General features: G+C 35.7%; 1 protein-coding gene across 4 annotated transcripts in view; it reads right to left on the bottom strand.

Moving 5' to 3' along the window:
* Positions 1 to 27,726, bottom strand: part of LOC149781586 (calmodulin-binding transcription activator 2-like) — a 164,885-nt gene that overhangs the window by 27,686 nt on the left and 109,473 nt on the right. The window contains exons 16-22 of one of the 4 annotated variants that reach the window (XM_089935635.1): positions 25,377 to 25,490; positions 19,736 to 19,982; positions 14,366 to 14,547; positions 11,452 to 11,600; positions 10,479 to 10,666; positions 9,062 to 9,142; positions 8,304 to 8,334 (exon numbers count right to left, since the gene is read on the bottom strand). In XM_089935635.1, coding sequence (XP_089791761.1) covers positions 8,304 to 8,334; positions 9,062 to 9,142; positions 10,479 to 10,666; positions 11,452 to 11,600; positions 14,366 to 14,547; positions 19,736 to 19,982; positions 25,377 to 25,490 — 992 coding nt within the window. Of the gene's footprint in view, positions 1 to 4,686; positions 4,813 to 8,262; positions 8,335 to 9,061; positions 9,143 to 10,478; positions 10,667 to 11,451; positions 11,601 to 14,365; positions 14,548 to 19,735; positions 19,983 to 25,376; positions 25,491 to 27,726 lie in introns of those variants that run through there. The other 3 variants (XM_089935636.1, XM_089935634.1, XM_089935633.1) reach the window with 3 other exon arrangements.

The following is a 27,726-nucleotide window of genomic DNA, read 5'->3' as shown; positions in this document are numbered from 1 at the left end:
ACCCAAACTGCAGTTGCATTATGCAACAGTGGATCAGAATCTATGGGTTTCTTTCGCAGTCAGACTGCACTTATAGGTGAGTATACATGGTATTCACTTATAAGCTGATTCCTGCAGACTGCACTCAGCCAGATCTACCACTGTATATCAGTGCAGACTGTAAGGAGTAATCAGTAGAACAAACAACATATACGCTGCTCTACGCATTATGTGAAAACAGATTTGGGTCTATGTTATTTGCAGCCAGACTGGATTTGTCTATGTGCTTATAGAGGAAGAACAGTTATTAATGTCCTGAAAGTTGCATGATTCAAACTTTATTGTAATCAAAGTTACAAAGAATACAAGTTTTGGACAGTGAGCTTGAACTTTAGTTGCACTCTCAAAGCAATTTGAGAATAAGGGACTAGATTAGGGCCTTGTATTTAATATATGACCAGATTAGGGCCCTGTAATTAATATCAGGATAAGGTTAGGGCCCTATATTTAATACCGGGGACTAGATTAGGGCCCCATATTTAATAGCGGGACCAGATTAGAGGCCTGTATTTAAAACAGGAATAGATTAGGGTCCTGAATTCTCAAAACCTTGTTAGTAATTAATTCCCAAAAATCTGACAGTTGACACAAAAAAAGCTAGAATCATTCAACATTCTAATCTGTCTTAAACTGGGCCTGTCAGCTACACTGCCAAATTTCCATTGCATATCTGCACCCTAGGTATCATATTTCTGATTTTAGTTTTTAATTTTTAATTTTTGTTCTTGACAATATTTGAGATGTATGGTACACGTATCAGGTTCCAAGGACAAAACTCGAGCTATAGTGCAAAACGTCCAGAAACCGCCAACACTTTTTAGCTGTGAGACAATCAAGGCTAGAACACAAAATTTTGAGATTCTTGTCTTCAAACATACCACCAAATTTGATGATGTATGTACACCATTCCAGTATCTTATCTGATTTTGGTTTTCAGCATGAGCTTTGGGTGACATAGTTTACTGAGTACAAGGTTCGGTCAAAGCTAATCAACTTTAACGAATATCAGATAAAACTCCGGTTACCCTACAGTACAGTTGATAAGGATACACTAAGACTTTCTGAGTTGAAGAGAACAAAACATTATCTACTTCCATGACAAAATTCATCTTCTAAGCCATTATGTATTTAATCAAGTTTTAATTAACTCTTCCATAATTGATGTTGATTCTGCTAGAAGTTTTAATAATTTATTAAACAGACCATTGACTGCTCAGATACAGTTTTTGTTTCGAGATGGAAGAATGCGTGGAAAAGTTACTAACAACTTGGGAAAATGCATTACACACCCTTTGCAAGTACTGGAACAAGCACCAGAATGACACAGATTCTATTTGCTCATTGTCTTACGCTAATTTTAAGTCAGTCATAGACAAAAATCATTCAGGTATAGATCAAAGGTTCATCAGCAACTGGATTATTTTCTTTTCAATTCTTGAATGATTTCTCCATTTATTTCTTTTACTCATTCTTTAATCACGTTACTATTTTGTTCCAATGCTTTGCAAAAAAAAACAGAAACAGAATATTATACTGTGAAATATGCCTTGCATTATGTAATATCCAGTGTCACAAGGATAGCGAAACTAACGTTTGGGGATAAAAATGACATCAAACCAAAATGATGCTTCCCAAACCTTGTAACTAAACAGTGTGTGAGTGTTCATTATGGTAATTAAAACAAAATAAACCATGCAATTATGTAAAATGACCAGAGTGGTATCAATGACTACATAGCTCACTTCTAATTTCACTAATCTCTAGTAGCCACTGCAAAAATTATCATAGATGAAATAAATTCAGACTAAATTGATCTTGGTCAAAGTCTTTTATCTATATATCTTTACTTTAAATCGTATTAAACTTTGAAACCTTAACTTTAATTGGTGACATACCGAGAAACCACATGCCTACCACTCAACTACTTATCTACCTAAATACTGATGTGACTGGGCATAAAAGACGTGTGTGTGTGTGTGTGTGTGTTATTTGGATTTTTAATATAAATTTAAGAATTTTCCAGTCATATCACAACAATGTCTGCAGTGTGGCAGTTTATAGTGATGTCTAGCACTGGGGCATCATGCCGCAGACATGGTAAAATGTGAAATGTAGGTCACAAAGACTTTTTGGTATGAGTATAGTGCAAAGATGTACATGCATGCAATCACCTAGTTTAATAAACAAAGCATGAACAGTAAAACACATAAAAAAATAACAAAAGTGAATGGAATGTGAAATATGGGTCACAGTGATATACGTTTAAGATGAGGGTGTAGTACTGATCAAAATGGATCAAGATGGATGATCTTGCAAAGTTTCATGATTCCTGGTAAAGCAGTATTACACATAGATAAAACACCAATATTGTCAAAAGCTAAATGTAAACACTGAACATAAACTAGTAAAACATAAAATGTGGGTCACTATGACCTACTATAATTGTAAGATTGTGATACTAACTGGGATGCATACAATCACTCAGCTTGATGATTCTGTGCTTCAAACTGACCCCAATACAGTGATGATGGTGTAATAGTCATCAAGATACACTCCCTCCATAAATTGTATGAGTCCTAGTTTAATAGTCTCAATACAAAAAACTATCTATTTACAAAGCTGTACCGATTAATCTGCCATACTCATAATCAGGCTGATTATTAGAACAATCGGTATAATCAGTATCGGCAGAAATAATTGGTGCTGATGTAAACAAATTTCCAAAATATAAATTCAATCATAACATTCATCTTGACATGGCTTGAATTTTAAATCAGAATTAGTGGAAATTAAGGAATAAATATTTGATTTAAGGGTTAATTGAAAGACAATATGATCTTAAATACTTTATAACACACTTGCTGTAAACTACCGCTGATTGTCTGCACACAACAAATTATCAATTCATGTACTCATCACAATCACAGCAGCCAACCAGTCAATGAGGCCTCATGTGGCTGTCAACTTCCAGCATACACATTAGCAGACAGCAAGGCAGATAAGATAGCAGGTGAAATTTCCAACTACTACGAAAATATGACTCACTATAGTTAATCTGATCTTTAGCCAGTCCTGCAATGCTGCTAATCAATGAATAGCGGTCGCATGCTGAAGCAGCTGAACACTGACATACTGATATTATGCAGCATTGATATTGGCATACCAGCGCCAGCAATGTTACCCCAGCTGCTGAGCTGCTTCAGCGCATGACTCATAGTGATATGCGTGCATCCAGCCAGCCACGTGGATAACTTAACAGTAACTTACTTGACTTAAAACATTGTTTCAAGAGCGCGAATCAACTGGATTATTAATACTGACCGATTGTACACTATTAAATATACTACCAAGCCTATGCATAATGTCAAACTTGAAACCCTCAACTTTAGTCTTGAATTACTTCAATGTAAATGCAGTCGACAAGTCCAAAGCAAATTGCACACTTTGCAAAGCATGCATTTCCAGAGGTGAAAAGGATTCTAAAAACTATACAACATCAAATCTTTTTTAGCACTTGCGTTGCATGCACATTGTCGAACATGGCCTGTTTCTGGCAGATAAAAAAGAAAAGGATGATGTGCAGTTAACCTCAGCAGCTGCAGCAACTCCTCGTACTCTGACTATTGATGCCATGCTGGACCGGAACCAGCCATTTGCATTAGACGACCTGAGAGCTATTAGTTGGCACAAAGCTATTGCAGAGTTCATGGCAGAAGATGTGCAACCATTTTCCATTGTTGCAGACATTGGATTTTGACGTCTGATGGCCGAGGCAGAACTGCGCTAACAAATTCTAAGTCAGAAGTACTTTTCCGTATCTTTGATACCTGGCATGCATAAGGCGATACAAAGCAAGGTGCGTGATTTAGTTTCTGCCCAATATGACCATAGTTTAACCTCTGATGTGGAATCAGACCCATCCATCAGTGTAGCCTTGTTGAGTCTTATGGCACACTGGCTGATGGAAGACTTTCAGCGGAAACAGGTGATTTTAGCAGCAACGCCTCTCGATGAATCACAGACAGGAGAATATTTGGCGAGCAAACTGGACAAATTATGCGAGGAATACAACATTTCCAAAACTCATATCCATGTTCTTCTGCTTGTTGGAGGTGCAAACATGGTAAAGCAATGTGTCTGGCTGAAATCGACAGCATCAGCTGTTTTTCACACAAGCTGCTGTGCCTTGTCAGTGATGGCATTCTGTCGCAACGAGCTGTCAAAGATGTCACTCTATCCTGGCACAACAGCAGCTCAAAGACCAGCAGAAAAAGCTTGGCATTGCCCATAAGAAACTCATCCAGGAAGTCCAGACAAGCTGGAATTCTACACACAATATGCTGGTTTCGTTAAATGAACAAAAACAAGTCTTTGGGTCTTCCACTACTCTCCATGACCCGCCTAGCCTAACAGTGGATCTTGATTAACAATATTGTGGACAATGTTAGGCCCATTCATGGACATTACCAAGGACATAAGTGATAGCCCAACATCAGTGTCCGTCATTCTTCCTATGCTGAAAATGCTCCGAATGTTGCTGGCTCAAAAGCATAAAGCGAGTCAAGGTATTTAGACAATGTGCCGTGATATGTTTGCGTCATTGAACACAAGCTTTGCTGACGTTGCCAACATAAGAAGCTTGTCTTGGCCACCATCTTGGATCCACAATTCAAACATCACCTATTCAGCGAAGAATTACTTGTGACCAGATCCAAAGAATGGCTTAGAGCAGAATGCATCATAGTTGCATCAGTTGACAAGCAGGAGGAACCCCTGACCAAAAAAAACAAACTGAAACTGAAACAAAAGCCACTGGACCATCAACATCACATATCTGTGATTTGTTTTCTGTGGCCTGTGATGAACCTCTCCATGCCATCAATGAAACAACCCATGTGGATGATGCCGTTGATGTGATGCTTGAATTGTATTTGGCCAGCCCTCTGTTGCCACAAGAAGAAGACATATATGGCTGGTAGAATGCTCACAGGTTTCAGTTCACCTACTTAGCCAAATTAGCTAGACGCTATTTGTCTGCACCAACTTCAAACGTTCCAAGCGAGCAGCTGTTTAGTGGCGAGGGCCAGATTTTTTCCGGTCTTCGTGGATCGTTACTTGGCAAGAGGGGAGAAATGTTACTGTTGCTTAAATACAACCTACCTCAACTAGGCTTTCAGTATTAGCTGCAGCCAGCATACAGTGATGTCTAACTTTAGTCTTAAAGCATGCATATTATTAATTTTAATTATTATTGGGCTATCATTATTACCATTTTTTAGTCAGTTATTGAAATCTAGTAATGGCAACCTGCATCATTTAACGTAAGTTAAAAGACTAGTTTAATACATTTTCATTCATTTATATCTTGAATTGGCAAACCATAAGTTTTATCAGTGTTTTAAAGTTTTTCAAGTTTTATGTTTGTGTGATTGTTGTTTTCTATAAACAGCAATGTACTTCTTATCCAGTTTCTGTTTGTTTTTGTACAGAAGTTCAAATTCACTTGCCGCATAAACAACCTTGTTATAACTCACACGGCAAAATACCTGGTTGCATTACACTAATATGTTAATGTTTCTGAACCAGTCATTGTTATAAAACAAATAATAATGAAATAATTGGTCTCATAATCGGTATTGGTAATTTTAATAATCGGCTATACATGGTATCGGCATAATAAGCAAAAAAGTGACATCGGTACAGCTTTATCTGTTTATGACCTAAATGCAGAAAACTAAACCTAAGCTTGTAAAATGTAGATCACAGTGACATTTTTGCGGCAGGGTATGGTATTTATGCAATTAGTCTGATGACTCTAGCATGAACTGAGCTTGAGAAATAAACTTTTATCACAAAGTGTAACCAAGGGTAATGAAGTGTGAAATACAGGTCACAGGAACCAACTTCACTGTTAGAGTGTAATGCTCATCAAGATGCATCCCAATAAACTTAAAGCACAAAATGTAACCAAAAGGGGTGAAATAGAGGTCACAGAAACCTAATTCTCTTATGTGGATGTAGTGCTCATCAAAATGCATCCCCTTATGGAATGAACTGGGCTTGAGAAATAATCTTAAAGCACAAAATGTAACCAAATTAAGGGTGCAATAGAGGTCACAGGAACCTACTTCACTGATGATAGTGCAGTAATCATCAAATTGCATCTCCCTCCCAACTCTCATGAATTTAGGTATAACTGTATATATGCAAGGTGCCAAAAAACCTTGCTGATCATATGCCCAATGCCAAAACATAACATAAGCATACATGTCAACCACCTGAGAGGTATAAGCATAATTATTGCTATTATCAGTGGCAAAAAGGCATAATTTAGGAATAAAACATGTTATCTATATGTTACATGCCAGAATTACAATAAGTATGAAAACAGTACATCGATTTTCACTACTAACCTGGTTCTGCAGCTGGTCAAAATTCTTGTCACAAAGGGCAAAACCCATATAGATTAGAACCAGAATACAAACACAAAATATATTGAAAAATTATTTATATTCAGCACTCACTTTAACTAGTCTACATCTGTAACTTTCACTGAATGATTGTGAACTGGAACTTTACAAGAGCATGATCATGTGCTCAATGTGCTGTATTACACTACTGTCATATTCTTATAAAGTTTGTAAAACATGTTGATTTGTCTCTTTTCTTTGATCTGAGAGGTTTTAAAGTTTGAAAAGATCCAACTTCTCAAACATTTTCAGTCATCTGATATCCACAGCTAGTACCATAAAGCATTTCTCTTAACACGTGGCACCATTATCTTTAAAAGAACAGACTGGTTCCCTGACTAACTAACTAATCAATATAATGAATCTGCGAGGCAATGTTCAAGTCTGAAGAAACCTATCAGTTTTCTCGAAAATGGGTCACATAAAGCTGCTATAAACAGCAAATAAGGAAGGTACTCTTAATGCAATTCTTATGCAGCAGTCATCTTTTTAAGAATATTCTCAAATTTATATAAGCAGAATTAAAGAGATGATAAAAAAATGAAAAAGAACAACTTTCTATTGCTTTATTTTATTTTTACTGTACCAAAAGGCATATCCCACATATATATATATATATATATATATATATATATATATATATATATATATATATATATATATATATATATATATATTTTTTTTTTCTTCCCCACATACTGATATCTGCATATTCTCTATGCAGAAGCAGTCATTTCTGGGCTGATATCACCTATTCATTAAAACATGCAAAAATCTGTAGCCGATTTTGGCTGATCACATCATTTTACATTTTATGCACATACTGGTATTTCCCATGGCTGTGGAGCAACCATCAGCTGAAGGGTTCTTTTGGTGGCATCTACATTATATTTCCAGAGCAAATCCTATGTTTGGTGACTTGTAAATCCAGAGGGAATAGCACCCCCCTCTGTCCTGTGGCCATTTTGAATTTCGCGCTAGATCTGGCACTTACCAAATACTGGAAGTGTCTAAAGTGTATGCAGGTTTGTTCTGGAAAGATTTTCATGCAGCAAAAATTGCACATTATAATGAACAGATGACATTAGACCCACATATTGTCCATCAGTATCAGCACAGATTTGGGGGGTTGATTTACCAGACTTAGCATGTGTGTGTGTGTGTGTGTGTGTATAATTAGGATTAATAACATAGCTTTAACAATTTTTCAGTCGTATCATTACGATGTCTGTAGTGTGGCAGTGTATAGCGATGTCTATCACTGGGGCATCATGCTGCAGACATGTAGCAGGATGTCCCACCCAGTCACATTATCCTGACACCAGACTGACCCGTCCTAACACTAATCTCTTAATGCTGTGTGCCTAGTGAGGCATCTGTTAGTACCATTTTGTAGTCTTTGGTATGACTTGGCCATGGTTCAAACCCACGACTCCTGCTTCTGAGGTGGATGCTCTAACTACTAGGCCACCAAAGTGATACCAGACTAAAACCAGTACATCTTAGGTTCTGTGTAATCATTATGTAGTGTCTTGCCTGCATGCTGCTCTGTACCACTAATAAATCTGACATGCAAACATTTCAACATGAAACTTCAACAGAATTACAATGCTGATGCTTGAAAATATATAACAGAATCTTGCAATTCATTACCACAGGCAAGAAAATAAGCTAGGAAAAAAATGTCAAGCTGAAAGAAAATAAGAAATCTACAAGAAAAAAGAGTATAGATAGCAGGTTACAACTTTGATACCTGGATCACGAGACAACATAATACAAGCTTTCTGTACCCACCCTGTGAACATGCAAAAAATTCCACAGGTCACTGTATAGCAATGCATAAAGAGAAACAGCATATTTATACAATTCACAATCACAATGGTGTGATATTTTACAATAGTTTTAGATGAAGATTTAATCCCATTTAAGTTTTTATAAGTATATATTGTTTTAAAAGTTTCAGCTGTTACAGCTGGTCACAGCAGCAAACAATAAACAGAGACTCAAGTGGGCCTGAGATTGCTCATCTAGCTTATATGGCCCTAATAGCTAAAGAAAAGCAATTAGCTTAAGAAATTAAGTCTTGGTTAATTCGATGGAATCTTTCTGTGGAATTTGGTCAAACTGTATAAGAGGATTATAACTGCAGTCATACTGGGTGGAAGAAAAGCATCATTTGTGCAAACTCAAGCCTAGATGAGCAAAACATTTTATATGTGGTTAGTAATTGTGAAAATTGTTATTACCTGTAATTATAAAAATGCATGTTTAAATGTGAATCAATTAAATAAAAGTTCACACTGCATGCTTATAGTCTTTTTTTATGTGCAATTATTTTAGGATCAATCCATGCATAAGTCATATTTACAAAAATATTTACTGGACATGCTTAAATACCTTTTTGTCAAATATTAATCAAAGAATATTTAATTCAACATGTAAGCTTTACTAAATTAAAATTTGTGACTGATTTAACTTTTAGAGTTATGAAATTAAGCCTCTTTACTGCCGCAATAGAGAAACTTAAGGTCCCAACAAGAGAATTATCTTACCCTTCTGGACTGTCTGGGACAATCTGCACCATCCTGGAGGAACCCTCTGCACTTCCTGCCAGCTTTCGTTGGTAGTGACTCCTGAAACAAAAGTATTTATGTTGGTTAGAAAAAGCATCCTTTGGCAGATAAAACTTGCATTATTTCTTTCAGTCATCAAAGTATACAAATTGTGCAACGAAAAAAAATGCAGTAAAAACCCAGCTCATTCGGTTTCCAAGAGGCCAAATTTTGTGCAGGCTTGGGATGTAGACTTAACTTGTTGCATCCTCCTATTGTTGTTGTTTTAGGGTTTAATGCCATTTCTCAGAGCAAAATAGGCTTTATGTGGTAGCCAGTAAAACTCGTGAAGGAAGAACCCAGAAATAACCTGAAAAGAACCACCGCTCCACAGGAAGCTAAAGGAAAGCTTTCTCACATACCCACACTGGCCATGTCAAATGGAGGCAACCATTTTTTTTATTTCTTTATGCATTCCATGATGATATTCTAGATGATAAGGTCTTGAACTTTATAAAAACTTTAGGTTTATATCAAAGAGGAGATTTAATATTTAAAGATTTTTCTCTTCTTTGCCTTTATTTTTGTTTTGTATGCCTTCCTTGGAAGACTCAAACTTACCTCATATAGTCACAAATGTGCTGAGTATCTGTTACCCCACCCCTTCTTCACACACACACACACACACACACACATTTTAAAAGTTGTTGTTGTTGTTGTAGGGTTTAACACCATTTTTCAGCACACGATAGGCTATACATGGCGGCCAGTATAAATGGTGGAGGAAGAACCTGGGAAAACCCCGGAAAGAACCACCGACCCACGAGAAGCTACTGGCAAGCTTTCTCACATACCCACATTGGCTGAATCCGAGACTCAAACCCACGCAGACAGAGGTGAGATGGCAATCATCCGTAACGGAGAGTGCTTTAGACCACTCGGCCTCTCGGGGCCCCTACATTTTAAAGTAAAAAACATTAATTATATCTACAGTGAAAATAACCATTCAAATGTACTTTACAAGACTTATTTTTCCACTTTTCTTGATGGATAACAGAGAGGTTACTGAAAAATGTAAAGTTAATGTTGATGTGCTGAGCCATGTTGCTTTTAAAATATATGGTAAAAGCTACTTTAATGGGAAAAGATGAACAGATATATTTTAAACACAGTGCACACAAGAGGCAAACACCTTAGAACTGAACTAAACTTATTAAATACATATCACTATGTGGATGGAAAGACAGAAGAAAAGGATAAATAACTCTTCCAGTCATATATCTATCCCTTAAATTTCCAACATTTTTTCTTCAAAAGGTTCATGTATTTCCCAAGCTACCTTAAACAAAAATTAAGGCAGGTTGAGGGCAGAAAAAACCATCTATCAAGGAGATTATATCATAATTATCCGTATCACCTGTATCTTTGTGTAACAGATTTGTTCCCCCCCTTCTTGAGCCTCTCATGCTCCTTGTAGCTGCGGTACTGATTCTGGATGACGACAGCTGCATCACGACTCTTCTTGAACCTCTTCTGGGCATAGTAACTTCTAAACTGGCTCTGTATCAAAACTGCTGCCTGGGTCATCTTCTTGTAGTAGGCATACTGAAAAATGAATGGGAATCTCACAGAAAAACTGCATGGACTTGAGAATAGTTGTGTAGCGTCATAGAAAAAGCTACATCGACTCAAGAACAATTGTGTAGTCTCATAGTGCAGTAATTACTCAAGATGCAAGCATTCAATTTTTGTTTATTTGAAAAATAAATAGGAATTTTGTTTAAATGAAAATGACCTCCACATGAAGTGTTTTCGACATATGTGCTGGATTATTATTGCATGAGAAAGTGAGACAGGAATTTGCAAGACAGACTTGGGCCATCAATTTAGATGATCAGATTTTACTTTGTTTTAATTACCACAATGCTAGGCTTAAAGATCAAACATTGCATCTCTTTTTAAACTTATCTGCAAACCTCCATAACATAAAAACCTTAAACTCACTGTACTTGTAAAATTCAGTGCATAGTTAAAGTGTGTATATGTGTGATTTGGATTTTTAACAATTTTTCAGTCATAATGCTACAAAATTTAAGTAAAGCTGAGTTTCAAAGCATTACCCACACAAGAACTCAAGCAGACATTATCTCCCCCTGACATGCACAGAAGTGACCTGTCAGGGGAAAGTAGAAATTGTAGCAAAGGAGTAATCAAATCTGATAATAAATTGCATTGCTAGACCTAAAGATCAAACTGTTATCACCTACAGAAATACATTTGAAGACTCCAGGAACCTACTGAAGCTTCAGGTTCTCCAAATATCAGTTAAAATGGCACATACCCAAAGTACACTAACTTGAAATTTATATTTTTCCAACAAAGAAGAATACCTGTTTATATCTCCTGTAATAGCTCTGTATCAAGACGGCTGCCTCAATTTCCTTGTTCTGACGCTGCTGCTGATGCTGTTTGTTACGGTACATTCTATAAGCACTCTGTATCACCTTAGCTGCTTCATACAGTTTTCTCTGCTCTTGATCTGCACACAGTCATAAAGTATGAAAAGTGTTGGTTTTTTTGGAGTCACACATAATGTTAACGCATGTGATTAAATTGAAAAGAAAAGACAAATATCATATTCAACTCTTTAACAGACAGGTAAAGATAAGTTGATATCATTTTCTTAACAGAAAATACAAATATCATATTCAACTCTTTAACAGACAGGTAAAGATAAGTTGATATCATTTTCTTAACAGGAAATGTATTGTTGTTGTTGTTGTTCTGGGTTTAACGCCATTTTCAGCACTAGATAGGCTATACATGGCGGCCAGTATAACTGGTGGAGGAAGAACCCTGAAAAACCCAAGGAAGAACCATCGACCCACGAGAAGCTAATGGCAGGCTTTCCCACATACCCACACTAGCAGAGCCTTGGACTTGAACCCACGCAGACAGAGGTGAGATGGCAGTGATCCGGAACCATGAATGCTTTAGGCCACTCGGCCACTCGAGGCCCCAACAGAAAATGTATAACATCACACAAGTCCGCACAATTCGCATTTAACTACTTCCTTGCACATCTTCAAGATAACATTTTTTCCTCCATATTCTACTTGCAACTATACATCATGGCAGACATTTAAAAGAGCTAAAAAAATGGTAAATACAACAATTCTTTTTATTTTACATTCACTTCAATTTTTTTACAGCACCTATCCTTCAAAATTATAATAATTACATTGTCTAATACTTTTTGTACATTTATGTTTGTGATTCTTGGCAATCATTTAAATATTTTGTACCAAACAAAAATTACCAATAAGATATACATTGATGAAAAAGATCAAAAATATTGCCTGATTTTTTAAATTAAAAAAATATAATAGATTAAACTAATATACCATTAAGGTGTTCTTTTGTTGTGTTTCTGTCTTTATATTATTTGTTAACTTTGTATTTTCAGGTCTTGAATCAAGAGGGGCCCTGAGTGGCCGTGTGGTTTAAAGCGCTCACCATTATGGATCACTGCCCTCTCACCTCTGTCTGCGTGAGTTCGAGTCTCAGGTTCAGCTAATGTGGTTATGTGAGAAAGCTTGCCAGTAGCTTCTCGTGGGTCGGTGGTTCTTTCCAGGGGTTTTCCGGGTTCTTCCTCCACCATTTATACTGGCCGCCATGTATAACCTATCTTGCACTGAAAAATGGTGTTAAACCCTACAACAACAACTTGAATCAAGATGACATGTTCACATTTCAGATGGCTTCAACAATACAGAGATGTACAATTAAGATATGTCCCATGAACATTGTCATCTAAGTGTATGTTATAAATGGTGATCAACTTTTCAACTGATCAATTCATGTATCAAATAATGAAACAGGCGATTAAATGTTACATAATCATTTGAATCAAGAAAGAAAGTTCATATTTCAAATGATTTTTAAAAACAATGCTGATGCATGATTATATGTCAAAGTGACCAATATACGATTTCTCAAGAAAAACAAATATTTTGTTAATTTCATGTTAGTTTTTAACTGGGGCACTGAGTAATCAAACAGGTAAAAGAATCACTATTTTCATCAAAAGGACAATTTCGTCATGATAAAATGTATCTGTGAAACAAAGCTTTTTATCTGCCACGTATTCATTTTGCTTGGTTACACTGCTATGTCTGATCACATCCTTGAATGAGACGAAAAATATAAAGGTAGTTTACTTATAATGTTTAAATAATAATATTTATAACAATGTTTGACTGATCAATTGAAATTGTAAACCTGGCACACAACCATGACTGCTAACTCTTATGCATATGAGGTAGGATTTGTATGTATTGTATTTCTTTTTTTCAATCTACCCCCTTTATTTAATTTGTTACAAAATGCAAATTTATAAAGATAATACAAAGTAGGTCTGCTTTTAATGGAGTGTAATGATACAGCAAATATTTCCACAAGCTGGAGCTGGAAACCTGGTTGACTCTTAACTGGGTTCATCCAGAAACAGCTGTGGACATAGCTGTGATCGCAGAAATGACATTCATCATGTCTGAATACAAGAGGACATGTTGCATTTATGAAACCAAATACATGAAATAAAACAAATTTCACTTGACAAATCATGTTTTGGTTTATTTATTTTAAAGTTGCTTTAACAATTTTAGACATATCATTAAAGATATCTGCTGTGTGGCAGTTTATAGCAACATCAAGCACAGGGGTATCATGCCTCAGACATGTAGCATAATTATTTCCCACCCAGTCACATTATCCTGACTAATCAGGTTGAATTGGTACTTATTTAAGTGTAGCTGCCAGTAAGCATTAGTGACACTGTCAATTAAAATTTCCTTGAATGTTGTTTTTTATAGTGTACAGAGAATGTTGTTAAGAAAGAAAATTTAACAAAATAAATGACTTTTTATAAAGAGATGATAAATTTGAGAGATCGGTTCAAATTTCAAGACTATAACTGCCAATTTTGATCAGCATTTTCTTCACATTCAACAAACGGCCAATGTTTTGGCAGTTTCTATTTTAAATAATATGGGACCCACACCTGACCCTGCATTACAAGTGGGTTTTTGAGTTATCTGGGCATGAAATATCAAGGGAATGGTGTACCATTATTTATCATGGCCTTCAGTCATGTTAACTTAAATCAATGTATCATACATCTGTAAATTGGTTATCACAGAATGTTTGAAGAGATGACATGTACAAGTAAAAACATTACAGCTGAAAAGCCAAGCAAACATTACCAATTACAAGTTGCACAAATAAATACATGTAAAAACAAACCTGATAAGGTGAGCTGAGAGAAATCCTTCTCCATGAAAGTAGCAGGTGCATTGAAGTACTCCGTGAATTCAGCAGTTGTTGGAGGGGGCGAGTCCAGCTGGAAACTGTATGGACTGTAAGGACTATGCAGACAGGTCGAGTCAGGGCTCAGTGAAGAAGCTGGAGTGCCAAGATCTGCATATCTGTAACAAGCAAACATAACAGACTATTTCAAAGTAGAAATGATTTAAAGTTCATACTGTGTTAGTATTACAGATCAACACTATATAAAGTTAACCAAATCTGCTTCACACTCAGTTTGAACTGGCTATCACCTTAGTAAAACATACTTGCGAGGAAACAAAGGAACTGGTGGTCATAGAATAATTTATCCAAATGTCAACTTAATCCTTTATTGAAATAGCAATTTTGTGCTGGAATAGATACATCCATTGCCCAGGAGTCCAGGGCAACCAAACATTAAAGCCAGGCAACCATTTTTCTAGTTGTAAAAACCAGGTCAGGTAACGCCAAAAATATCAGTATGAAAATTACTTGTTAAAATGATGGAATATTGTATTTTTCCAGCAACAAATCTTTTGGTCATTAAATTCTCCCCATGACTGCTCAAATTACCTCCATATAATTCTGTATTGGAGTGTTGGGTGACTTCTATGAATGAAGCCAGACTAAGTGACATGTGTCAATTACTAGTTATTTCATTAATTACAGTCCATACTAAAAAAAAAGCAATTGTTTGATTATATTTTATTAGTTAAACTCAGATTAAACAAGTATGTCAATATGTGCAGCACTTTCAATTAGCAAGACTGATGGTGGATTACATGTATTGTATCATATATATATATACACAGACATATTTATACACACATTGATAATCGTGAAAATTCAAAATGGTTTCCAATATTCTGAGCTATTCAGGGACATCAAACAGCTTACGTACATAACACAAACATAAAACACAAAATCTGATAAAGATTCTAGACTTCTACATGTAATAACCAATAGAGGGAATTAAAAACAAGAGATATAATAAAAGTTGTATAACAATGATAATAGTAAACAAGCTGGTTATAATATCTATCACAAAGAATACTATTATGCTTTCACCTCATTGTGGTCAATGCCATAAAAAATTGTAAAAATTGTGTTCGGGTGAAAAACTGATGAATGGCTGTAATTTTAATAAGAATGCAATGGGAAGCTGAGATTTTTTATTTAGTCTTATTTTGATGCCTTGCTGCATTACTAAGATCAAATAAAAAACAAATATGGCATGTTAAACATTATTACATCATTGCTGACCAGTTTTCTACCAGCATTAGGTCACAATAAATTAGTTCCCAGATTTTCATGCCAACCACGATGGACACCATTCAAAATATTTGATCCCATAGCTGTCCTGTCCTAAAAAAAATTTGCTTGATTAAATAATAATTCACAACTAGCTCCAAATCTGGTAAATTTTTTATGAAAATCAAGGAAACATTATTTTGGTCCCAGTGTAATCGTTAAATCAACATAAATGCAGTTAATGGACTACTGTTAACAGCATCACCATCATCATTGATGGCCCGGTAATAACATGTTGGGCTATGAATTCTGGGGTTGAGGTTCCATCTCCCACCAATACAACAATCCTAAATAAAAAAATTCTGGCTTATCTTTCCAGAATACTATTGTCTTATTTACAGTGTTTCTTTGGCTACATGAAATTCAATCCTGTTTTAAAACCTTAGTTTCATCAACTGTGGAATGAGAATCACCACATATGTGCAAGCCTTCAAAAGGATTAATTATCATACACGGTTATCAGGTTTCACTCCTAAAACAAACAAAGCTGTAAAATGTTCAATAAAAAGCTGAAAAATCTTTGATTCTGCTGTGTTATTACGGAAGTGGAATGATTGATACATAATAAGAAGGTTACTAATTTTTTTTAATTATTAAAAACTTTTTCGCATGGCATTGAATACCTCTGCAAACTCTGAACCTTTTGACACATACCCTCAGTATCAATATTTTTCAAACCTCCATAATAACCTCTACTTATCTACCTATGTTTACCAATATTATCTGATATTATCTGATATGAAAAAAGTATATGGAAAGAACTGTAGTGCGTATTACAAACAGCAGCAGGCATGCCATTCTAGCAATATTAGTTTTGAAATTGTACGGGACATAGCCTTTGATAAACTCTACAAAATGTTTGGTCATGTTAAACGTGTTTCACTCACTGTATAATAATTATGGGATCTGATCCACTGTTATACGATTAAATGCATAATTGCATGTCACATAATAAGGGCTCCCTAACTGAAGGAGTAAGTGAATACAGTCTAATGTATGCTAACTCATAATGACCTTGTACAAGTTCAATGATAGCATGGTGGAATGGTGGTCTTAGAAGACATACCAGTAATTTTTCAGTAATTAAAAATAAAAACTTTCCAAAAATATGAACACTGAAAGAGAGACTCCTCTATATAGCGATCTAGCAAGATACTCAGAAATTATGAATAACAGTTGTGTCCCCTGGGGATAATCATGAATATAGTCAGAAATTATTAGTAACAGTTGTGTTACCTGGGGATAATAATGAATATAGTCAGAAATCATTAGTAACAGTTGTGTCCCCTAGTGATAATAATGAATATACACCTCTCCCTTGATTTCATTGGAAGTAATAATGAAATTCCTTATCATCCTTGAGGATCTCTCGAAATGCCAGTGCAAGAATTCTCTGAAACTTGCTTGCCCACAATGGTCCGAATCTGTGAAATCAAGCTCTTTATTTTACAAAGTATTCTTTTCGCGTTGCTGCCTTGTTATCTTTGATCACAGTTATGAAGGAGTCAGTTAATTTAAGGTAGTTTCTGTTACATACAAAATAATGTTTATTACAGTGTTCGATTGATCAAATGAATTGAGTTAACCCAACATACGATCGAGGGTGCAAGATTTTAAGTTAGTCTGATTTTTGTGCCTTTTTAACTTTTCTTTTATTCCACCTCTTTTTCTAATTCAAAATACATAAATAACATGATAATATAAAGGAGGCCAGCTTTTAATTCAGTGCAACAATACAACAAATACTTCTGCAAGTCAGTTATCAAAACACGGTCGGCACTTAATTAGGTTCTCAGAGAAATGCTTGTGGACATAGCTGTTATGGTAGATTGACGCATTTTACATTTAGTTACAAAAGGACACATTGCACTCATGACGATTACACTTAAAAGGAACTAAAAGATGGAACCAGAACACAAATTTCAATTGATAAAAAAATTTATTTAATTTTTATTTATTAATTAAAGTACTGCCTCTACTCGGCATAATTAACATTTTCATTGATCGAAATTTCCTTACATATTGTTAATTGCGATGTACTAGGAATGTCGTTTGGAAAGAAAATGTAAAAAATTTTGTTATTTTTAAATTTGATATTTCATAGTGTTGATTAAAATTTCCAGGTCCAATCTACCGTTTTCAACGATAAAATGAGCAATACATCAAAGTTTCCGTTATCAATTTTGATCGCGATTTTCTTCAAGTTCAACAAATAGAGATAATAATTTTGGGTATTTTTGGGTTAAAAAAATGGGATCCACGCCTGATACCGCATTATAAACGGGTTCACGTGTTGTCAGGGTGCGAGTTATCAAGGGATTGGTGTAGTCAGAAATTATTAGTAACAGTTGTTTCCCCTGGGGATAATAATCAATAGAGTCAGAAATTATGAATAACAGTTGTGTCCCCTGGATATTATAATGAACACCAAGAAATTGTGCATTAAAATTAATTTTCTTATAAATATTTAGATCGGTGATTACACTAATTTAACAATTCATTCTAGTACAAACATCCTGCACATATGCAAAATTCTAAGTCCACTCATGTGATTTTATCCATGACATGTGAGGTCTCATATTGAGATGATAAATCATCTTCCTGTCAATTTCATTCATTATGATTTTACAACTTTTCTAACTGCAAGGTACTCTGACCCAACACCCCAACATAAATTTCAAACTATCTAAAAATGGAGTGGGAAAGGTCAGAGCAAACTTGGACTAGCTGCAAGTTAAATGTGATTTTAAATATATATTTTTCTTTTTTTCTTACACTCTCACATGTGTTTTCTGATTCTGCTGACACAACTCACACCAGATGTTATTTTCCTAAACAATCTTCCGCTGTTTTAATCAAAACAATTTAAAACATGAATGTCCATATGAGGGATCATGTTTTAACATAACAGCGTAAATGAATTTGAATCCCCTGTAATATTAATAGCCAAAATGAAAATTCTTGCATTTATACTTGTTCCATGATACAAAAAAACAACATTCTGGAGACCATATTTTGAAAATCTTTAGCAAAACTGGTTTTCTGGCTGGTTTTGGTATTTTAGATGATTTACATTGTACAATGTCTCTCTGTGTCATCAGTGCTGTGGCCGGGAATGAAACAAGAGGTTTCACTTCTTTTTCTTAAAAGTGTTGTGTAAGGTCTTTGCACAGAGAATTTATGACTGGTAGAAACTCACTGATGAGGAATAGCTGTAACCACAGCTATTGTCCTTCAATATCTGTAACTCTGTTGTAAGTATTAAGAATATCTGGTCAACAGTAAGAACCATCCAGTTTCATTACACTTACCATGTAAGCACCTATATAAGTGTTTAATTAAACATGGATAATGTTAATAATTTCCATTTACTCTGAACAAGGTAGATTTTCTAACCATACACTGAACTTTCAACTCCCCAAGTCTTTCTTACTGTCTGAATTTTTGTTACTTTCAATACAAAGTTTCAGTGGCAAGGTACTTGGTCTTGACTCTGTTTCATGTTTGGAGTGACTTTGCACACCAGCTTCATCTAAGAACTCCCTGTCGGACATTCTGTCCAAGATACTGTTGTCAACACAAATGGATCAAATTTCTTGTTGGTAGGTTATGCAGAATGCCCATAAACTCCTCAAAACTACTTAAAGTACTCCCCAATTGGGCCCCGATGGCAATTTCAACCATTTTGACCAGATATACTGTACAACATACCTGCCTCCCAATTAAATTTTTAAAACTTAAAAACTGTGTAGATATTATTGAAATTATACACAATAGTTTCAGGTTTATAACAGGAATTAATTCCACTTATTTTTTTAGGTAGACTTAATATTTGAAGTGGTAAAAGTAGTTCTGGGCTGAGCTACACATACAATTCTGAAATATTAGTACTAGGTGTGTGATAGGGAAACACAGATTGAACACAGACTGAACAACTATCAAACACCAGATCAGCCATGTAAGAATAAATGGGTATGGAATTAAAAGTCATGAAAATGCCATTAGGCACAGTTGTACCTATATTCATCGAAAGCCAATCCATCCCTCATTGGAGTGGATATTCCTGAGTCTTCACCATAGGATGATGCATGTGGAGATGGCTGTGAGGGTACGGAGCTGTAAGAGCTGCTCCGTTCTCTCTCCTGCCGTAAAGTTTGGTTCTCGGGCTCGCTGGGTGAGGACTTAATATGAGCTGGCATAGCTGCAATGATCTGCTTGGCCAACGTAACCATCTGATGCTTGGATTCATCTGTTCCTTCACAGTCTAGAAACATAAAGAAACTTTTCAGAATGTTTTTACAATGTCATTGAAAAAATTTGTAAAGCTGGAACTTGTAGTACCTATGGGTTTCATTATCTTTTAAATTCTGGAAGTCCTGGGCCCTCATGATTGGAAATTTATAAGTCCCTATATCAGGCCTGGAAGTCCTACCATTGCATTTGCTGAAAACTTGTAGAAATTTATTCAAACTATAGTCATGCATACCAAGAATCTTAATATTCTGATAGCTTTTGTTGGGCATTTATCTGCCCCCAAAATTTTAAGTTGCAGCCAGATATCTATGAAAATTACTTCAAAATGTTGGAAGAATCATCAAGACATTATAACAAATAAGACAACATCAATATACTTTGATTAATTCATTCTGGGAAATGTGTAATTTGTTTGTTCTGGATTAGCTCTTATATCAGTTTTAGCATCACCACTGACAAATGCATCATGCTTTCAGTGCTCACGAGACCAAAGCTAACTAGCATCCTCCGTCTCACCGAGAGCACGAAAATAGTCATACTTTTTTCTCCAATGATGAATCAAGACCATTAGTCTGGCTCCCTGCTGTGAATGCTCTGCAGCACGACTATCTAATCTGGAAAAACAGATTGTGCTAGTGGCCTATGATATTGGCTTGCCAATATAGACCAGGTACCAGAGAAGAAGTACTTTACAAACTATATAATATTTATAAAAATGAATTTTTTCTTTCACCCAAATTTCACCCAACAATATTTTATGTCACAATACAGTTTAACGATTACTCCTTGTTTGACAACAAGCAAACATACATACATCATATATACATAACACTTAACTGGTCAAGTCCAATGGTAAAGTTTATATTCACACAGGTCCTCAAACATGTGCTGCTGGATGATCATAAAGGTTGTTATCACTAGTTATATTTTATTTTTGTTTAATAGCACCCCAGGCTGCAAAAAAATTTGTTCTAAAGGTCTGACCTATGATGACACACTGTAAATTGTTGACAATTGTATGGTGCAAGGGTCTGTTCCTTGTAGTGACTGCTGTAAAAAGCCAAGGAAATAATTCAAATCTAGTTTTTTTGTTTTTCATTTTCCTTTATTTGCAGGACTAAAAAGTTGCAAACAAATATTGTACAGAGAAAGTCAATCTTTGAAATTTAAGTGCCCTTCTTTACCCCCGTTTAACCAGCTGACTGTGACTGGCATAACCGTCAAGTAGGTGAAGCCTATGATTGAACAAAGAGTACTGCATGACTTTGGTGCAAGAACAATCTTGAATAAAATCACCATGATTTTGTGCTCTGAACAATCTCTTTTTTGTGAGAAGACTATGTACTTCCTCTTCTGGAACAATGTAGCTGAATAAATCTTTTGCAATGGAAAGAAAGGGAATAAAAAGATCCCTCTCTCTTGACTGCTTATCACAGGCCCTTGTGAACTATAGTGTACTGTACTAAGTACAGGGCCTGTAGGACCATTTCCATGCCCCGTTGTGTGTGTGTTTTGCCTGTTTCTCTGCTCCCTGTCCTGCAACAAGCTCTGAGGTCTACGATACTGGCCTGTGTGAGATTTGCATCCTGTTTGCAAATTTTCTCCACATCACCACTAAAAAGCAAGTCTGACAACAATGGCAGTGAACTAAATAATCATGGCCTTGTAATGCAGGCGAAAGTGGAGAGCAACACATCTCTTTCTGGGGGCCTGTAGATTCACTGCCACTATCATGGCACTGGCAAGTGTGTGTTGTGCTGCCCTGTTTAGAACATGTGTTATCTGTGAAACAATTTACCAGGCATGACCAACAGGCATAACAGCGGGTGATGCTAAACCAAGTTCTGCTTGTTGGAATATTGCTATAGAGTTACCATGTCAAGCACAGCCTAATACAATGATGTTTAAGACCAGCTGCTGCATTTCACTGAAATCCTTCTGATACATCCATACCAATGAGGGTTTTGACATTCAAAGGATTGCTATTTCTCTGTCAATGACTGGGACCTCTGTATGAAAAATCAGGACATATGTTTAATAGTACATTTTGTTAAAGTTGGATGACAGTTGCTGCTGTGACAAAAAATGTGTACTGACACTGGAATCTTGCAGATATCGATCTAAACCAGGCATGGAAACAGGACAGATATGCAAAATTTGAAGACACTCCATATGATGTAAATGAATGGATAAAACCAGGTCATGAAGGCCGTATATTGCAACAAACTGATTTAAACAATGCAATAAGTCCATATAGTTGACCAGACTGTGTAACTGTTTTGAGAGTCACTGGTCTTTCTTTGCTAACAGATTAATGAGCACTGAACTTTGTACATTACCAATATTTACAATGGAGGAGTCAGTAAGAATTCAGGTAGTAGCAGCTGAAAATTTTCCTCATCGATCTACCCATGGTTGATTTTTTTCAAGTCATATTGAATTCTGTAACGAGGATTAAGCTAATAAACAAAACTAATAATATCCTGAGAAATGGGGTGATCCAGATGCCACCTGAAATGCCTAAAATGTTGCTGACAAAGCCTGCCAAGACTGACAGCAAATTAGATGAGTCCATCTGTGCTGAAAAACTGTAATTTCAAGACAGGCACTGAATGTACTGTTGTTGGTGGTCCAGGCATAGTATGGGTATTCTGAAATCGAATGTTGCTGTAGCTGGTACCGTAGTGGCAAGCTGTGATGGTCCATCATCATGCCATTTGACATTTGGTCTGTGATGGCACTGGACCAAGATGTATCCAGAAGGGCACCAAGGCTACATGGATCTGTAATAGCTATTGACTGATTCATGGCTGTGGACCTACTTTGGCATGTAATGGCACATGGGTACCATGGCACTATACTAGAGGTTGACAATCTACAGCACATTTGCCACAAGGTGGCACTTCAAGAAATTTTGTGTGGCACACAAAGGGCAGCCAAAAATCTCGATTTTAACAGTGTTACTCTCTTAATGGTGGCACACGCTCATTCATTTTGTAATTAATCTGGGGAAAAAATGGCATGCTATGTAAAATAGGTTGCCGACCCCTGCACTATGCTATCCAATTACTAACATGGATCTGAAAAAATACATAGGTCCACTATGGCACTATACTGGATGGGCTCTTCAATGTCAATGCAAATGTCATGATGCTGGGACAGATAACTAATATTTGATCACCATAACCAGTTCCGTCCAGGAATAGGCGCAGGCCGTATTGGATTCAGTGCTGACTATAATTAATCTATTTTTGATGACTGTGTCTAATTCTGTTGGAATGAGGTTATCATTTTCTTTCTTCCAGTGCCAAATTCGTGATACCAGGACAGATTAGGGGATGTTAGTAATTTGGATTTGGGACCAATCTGTCCATCCAAAGGGACAGCACTCTTGTACAGCTCCAAACACTATGTAGGATGACAACTTTTCACTTTTTGTTGGCTAAATCTAGGGCTGGATTTTTTAGATAGTGGTTATAATCCTAAGTTAATTTATTGTATACTTAAGTGTGAAATACATAAATGTAAAAAAAAATATTGGCAAAATAATTCTCATACTTTTTCATTCCTATATTTTCACATACTTCTATTTTCACCCATGATAATACAAGATTTCCCATCATGGCATGTGATGCTTGATTGTGCGTGCTTACAGAAGTTATACCAGAAGCAACATAAATGAGCACTTTGTGAGCAGCAACTGAACAAATAAATAAAAAACTGCATCACATTTCAGACATGAAAATAAAGAAGTCTGACTCTGCGCCATTCACATATCTATGAAGTTATTTACCTTACTTCCATGATGGCAGTGTTAAACCCACTGTGATGCATAGCATAGATACAATTGCTTTGTCATCAGGTATGACCGATTAGTTCACACATGAAGTAATGTACTGCAATAGATCAGGTAATCTCAATCCTGCCATTCTCTTGTGTCACTGGTATTTATTTGATCAGCCTATGAAAAGTGAGGTGAATTTATGGAAAGGGGGATGGAATACTGCACATAAAAGTAAGTTTAATCAAGAAATCTCTGATTCTGTTGCAAGTCTGGTGGTATATAAATAACATGAGAATTTTCTTTTCCTGTTTAAATGCTAATTATATTTCACCCTGTGGCACCCCCAAAAAAAGTTACTCAATCATAGCATTGCTCCTTTTTAAAATACCATGTTTTTTGTACAACATGATGAAATATATCTAGTAATATAATCAGACTATGCAAAATACAGTTTTGTTGTCAAATACATCATGATTTTTTCTTTTCCTACATTATAGTATGACTGTACCTCCCCGACTGTTTGTACCCTCTGCCGATTTCAATAACAAAAAGTATACATTAGATCAGAAATGCACAGAAATAACTCAGTTCATTCGTTGATTTATAATTTTTAACCTGACTGTGACCAGGGAGGCCTTAACATCATCATCGTCTGTGCATTTCATGCTAAACGAAGTTTCATATATAATGATGGCCATGCTCAAGATCTGTTTCCAGTTCCTGGACAAGTCCATTTTCAGTGAAGGGGTGTTTGCATGACTACTCATGTACAGACATAGAAAGAAATACTATGTCATCTGCTTCCAATATTTACAATGTTAAATCAAGAAAAGGAAAAAATGGCAAGTAAAAAATTGCCTTTCATGTGGATTTAACAAGTGGTGCAATTTCTATGTTCATGTGTGCAAAGGGATATAACTCTGTACTCTCAACATTATTTACAGAATTATCTGGCAATTACCAAATAGGATGAATTATGTGCTATTTGAGGGAAAAAACTATCCCATAATGAACTTAATATGGCGCTGTGTTAGTTGATGGTATGGAAAGTCTGTTAAGCATGAACGATACAGAAAACGCCAGTTATGGCCACCCTAAACACATTCATGATAGAAATTAGAAACCAATGAATGAATTTATTAAGTTCTGTGCACTTCTGATCACATTAAATATTTCCGTTATTGAAATCAGTAGGGGGATACAAACGAACAGGGAGGTATAGACAGACTATAATGTAGGAAAAGACAATATCTTTGATGTATTTGACCCAGAAACTGTATTTCCTATAAGGTATGTCTGTTACAGCTTCTTACAGGACATAACTGATACAATGTAAAGCATTATAACTTCTTTCTCTTTCACTGAAAGTCTGAAAGGATTGGACTTGCTGAATTTTAGAGTCATAAGTTTAGTCAAAAGATAACCAAATACACCAGCTTTGTGCTGTGTGTAAGAAAAACCATACTTCACATGCCTGGTAACTCCATGAGTGCTATAGCAAACATGATAGAATGCGGTATATAATCACTCACATGTACCAGTCCCTGCAACAACACAGATGAATTAGCATGACCTATCAGAATGTATCCATAAAGGTGGTTATATTAAAAAGAATCTAACTTGTTGATTGCCAGTCCAGGGACTTGCACTTCTGACAAGACTGAACATCTTCTTCGTCTGATGTGACTTTTTCCACATCAATGAAAGGACTTTCACTCCTCTCCGACAAGTCATCTGCAAGTGTGCAACATATTGAAATTAAAATAAAGTTGAATTTCATTTATCAGAACTACATGACTATTGCTTGGATATAAAGAAAGTGCAAAACAAGTCAAAAGCAGTCAAATTACAACATTAACCCAACTACAAAGTTGAAAAGGGTCCAAAAGATTATGGTCTGTAATGGCCTACTTCAGCAATGAGGCTGTAGTGCTCATCGACATGCATTATCTCACCTGTTTAATGATTCTAGGTAGGTTACTATGCATGCAGCATGCAAAAAGGTCGTGGTCATAAGAACATAATTAAAAACCAATAAAATGTGAAACTTTCTTTAATGTATGGGTTTTTAATAAAGCACTTTCACCAGCCAAGGGTGATCAATCATCAATCAACTTCATTTTGTATCAACCCTTGGTATATGTAGCTAACTGCAAGTTTTCCACAAGGGCCCTCCCTCTTGAGGTTGAAAATGTTATGGCAAATAGCAAGTGATCTCAACTGACCACTGAGACAGTTTATTACATAACTAATTTGGTATTCAGTATGGCAACTTCCAAGATGTCCACATTCACTGTCGTAAAAATAAAAGCATGTGTCAGTGATCTAAATGGGACAAACTTACACAGGACAAATGTAATTGTCTGTGGAGGCCTAAGCAGTTATCTTCCAAGGCAAATGTTTAAATACATTACAAATTACATATGCCACAGATCAAAATGAAGTAAAGTTGGCCCTTGGCTATTGAAGCCGCAAACATCAATTCATACAATCATCTGGCTTGATCATTCTGGCATAGTTGAGAAATAAACTTGAGATTCAAAATTTAACCAAAGTCAGTGATGTCTGAAATATAGGAAACAGTGCCTTACTTGAGTGATGCTGGAATAGATACATACCCTCAACAAGTTTCATGATTTCAGGTATAACAGCATGTATACATGGTGCAAAATTCCTGAGCTAAAGGTTGTTGTTGTTGTAGGGTTTAACTCCATTTTTGAGCACACAATAGGCTATGCATGGCGGCCAGTATTAATGGTGGAGGAAGAACCCGGGAAAACCCTGGGAAGAACCACCAACCCATGAGCTAAAGGTAAAAACCTAACAAAGAATGTAAATGTACAAAGTTGGCCCCCCTCAGCCCCATCCTAGGGTAGGTGCTATGAGTCCATTCCAATTTGTTACATATAATCTAGGAAGAAGAATGACTAAGATGCAGTGAGGTTATGCATATAAATCTGCTTATGCAAATGATGGTGAATTTCATCAATATATTTTGAATTTTGAATATGAAATTACTAACAATGGGTACAGTCAATTATTGGAATTGCAATCACACCCTACAAACTAAAAGAATTCTCTCTTTCTGTATCTCTATCTATCCATCACACACACACACACATACATATTTTTGTAAAACCTACAAAACAGGGACATATGATTTTTACCATCAAAACAGGGCCATTTTTACTTTAACAAATTATGAGCGATAAAGATCTATTTTATCTGCATTTGATACATACAGTCATTTATAATTGATTGGTGGTTTATTTCCAAGAAACACTGTATGAGAATCTTTACCATCAGAACGGAGGCACACACATATACACAGTGCTGGAAATTATACAATCAAATATGGGACATTCAATAAGTTGTATTTTGATTCTAAATAGAAATCAATTCGATCTAAATACTGCAGTAATCTCACCTGATACACACAGTTCCCATCCATATTAATAAACTAAATTAAAATTATCATGTTGAATCATTATATAATGTTTGTTGGATATATAAGTAAAAATGATGTCCAGGAGTTTGAAAAAGTTGAATTGTCAAAATTGTATGAAAATACAAAGAAGGTTTCCATTTTTTTAAACTGAAATAATCAAAGATCTGCATGCCAATTTTCAGTTAAAATAATTTTATTGGCAAGATTATGGTTTAGAATTTAAATCGTCCCACACAAGAACACATTTTAACTTTGGTGTACAAAAATGTGCCACTTTAGTGCAATCCTCTTCATTAATAAGCCAATGCATGATAATATCTCTTCAATATGAAACACACCAAAAGTTTATTTTGTATGATGGCATGGATTAGTTTTAATGAGTTCAGGTCAGAGCTGCACAAGTGTCCCTTTTGCCAAATAGTCCCTATTAAAATCTAATTGTGTGGATCGATTGTGTGATGCCATGTGCGGTATTCATGATAGTGATTGGTAAATCGTACAATTAAATGATCAAGAATGGAC

Source organism: Sinohyriopsis cumingii, chromosome 15 (assembly GCF_028554795.1).
Source record: "Sinohyriopsis cumingii isolate HCF-2022 chromosome 15, ASM2855479v2, whole genome shotgun sequence".
In the NCBI taxonomy this organism is placed as follows: Eukaryota; Metazoa; Mollusca; class Bivalvia; order Unionida; family Unionidae; genus Sinohyriopsis; species Sinohyriopsis cumingii.
This window is presented reverse-complemented; position numbering and strand designations above follow the sequence as displayed.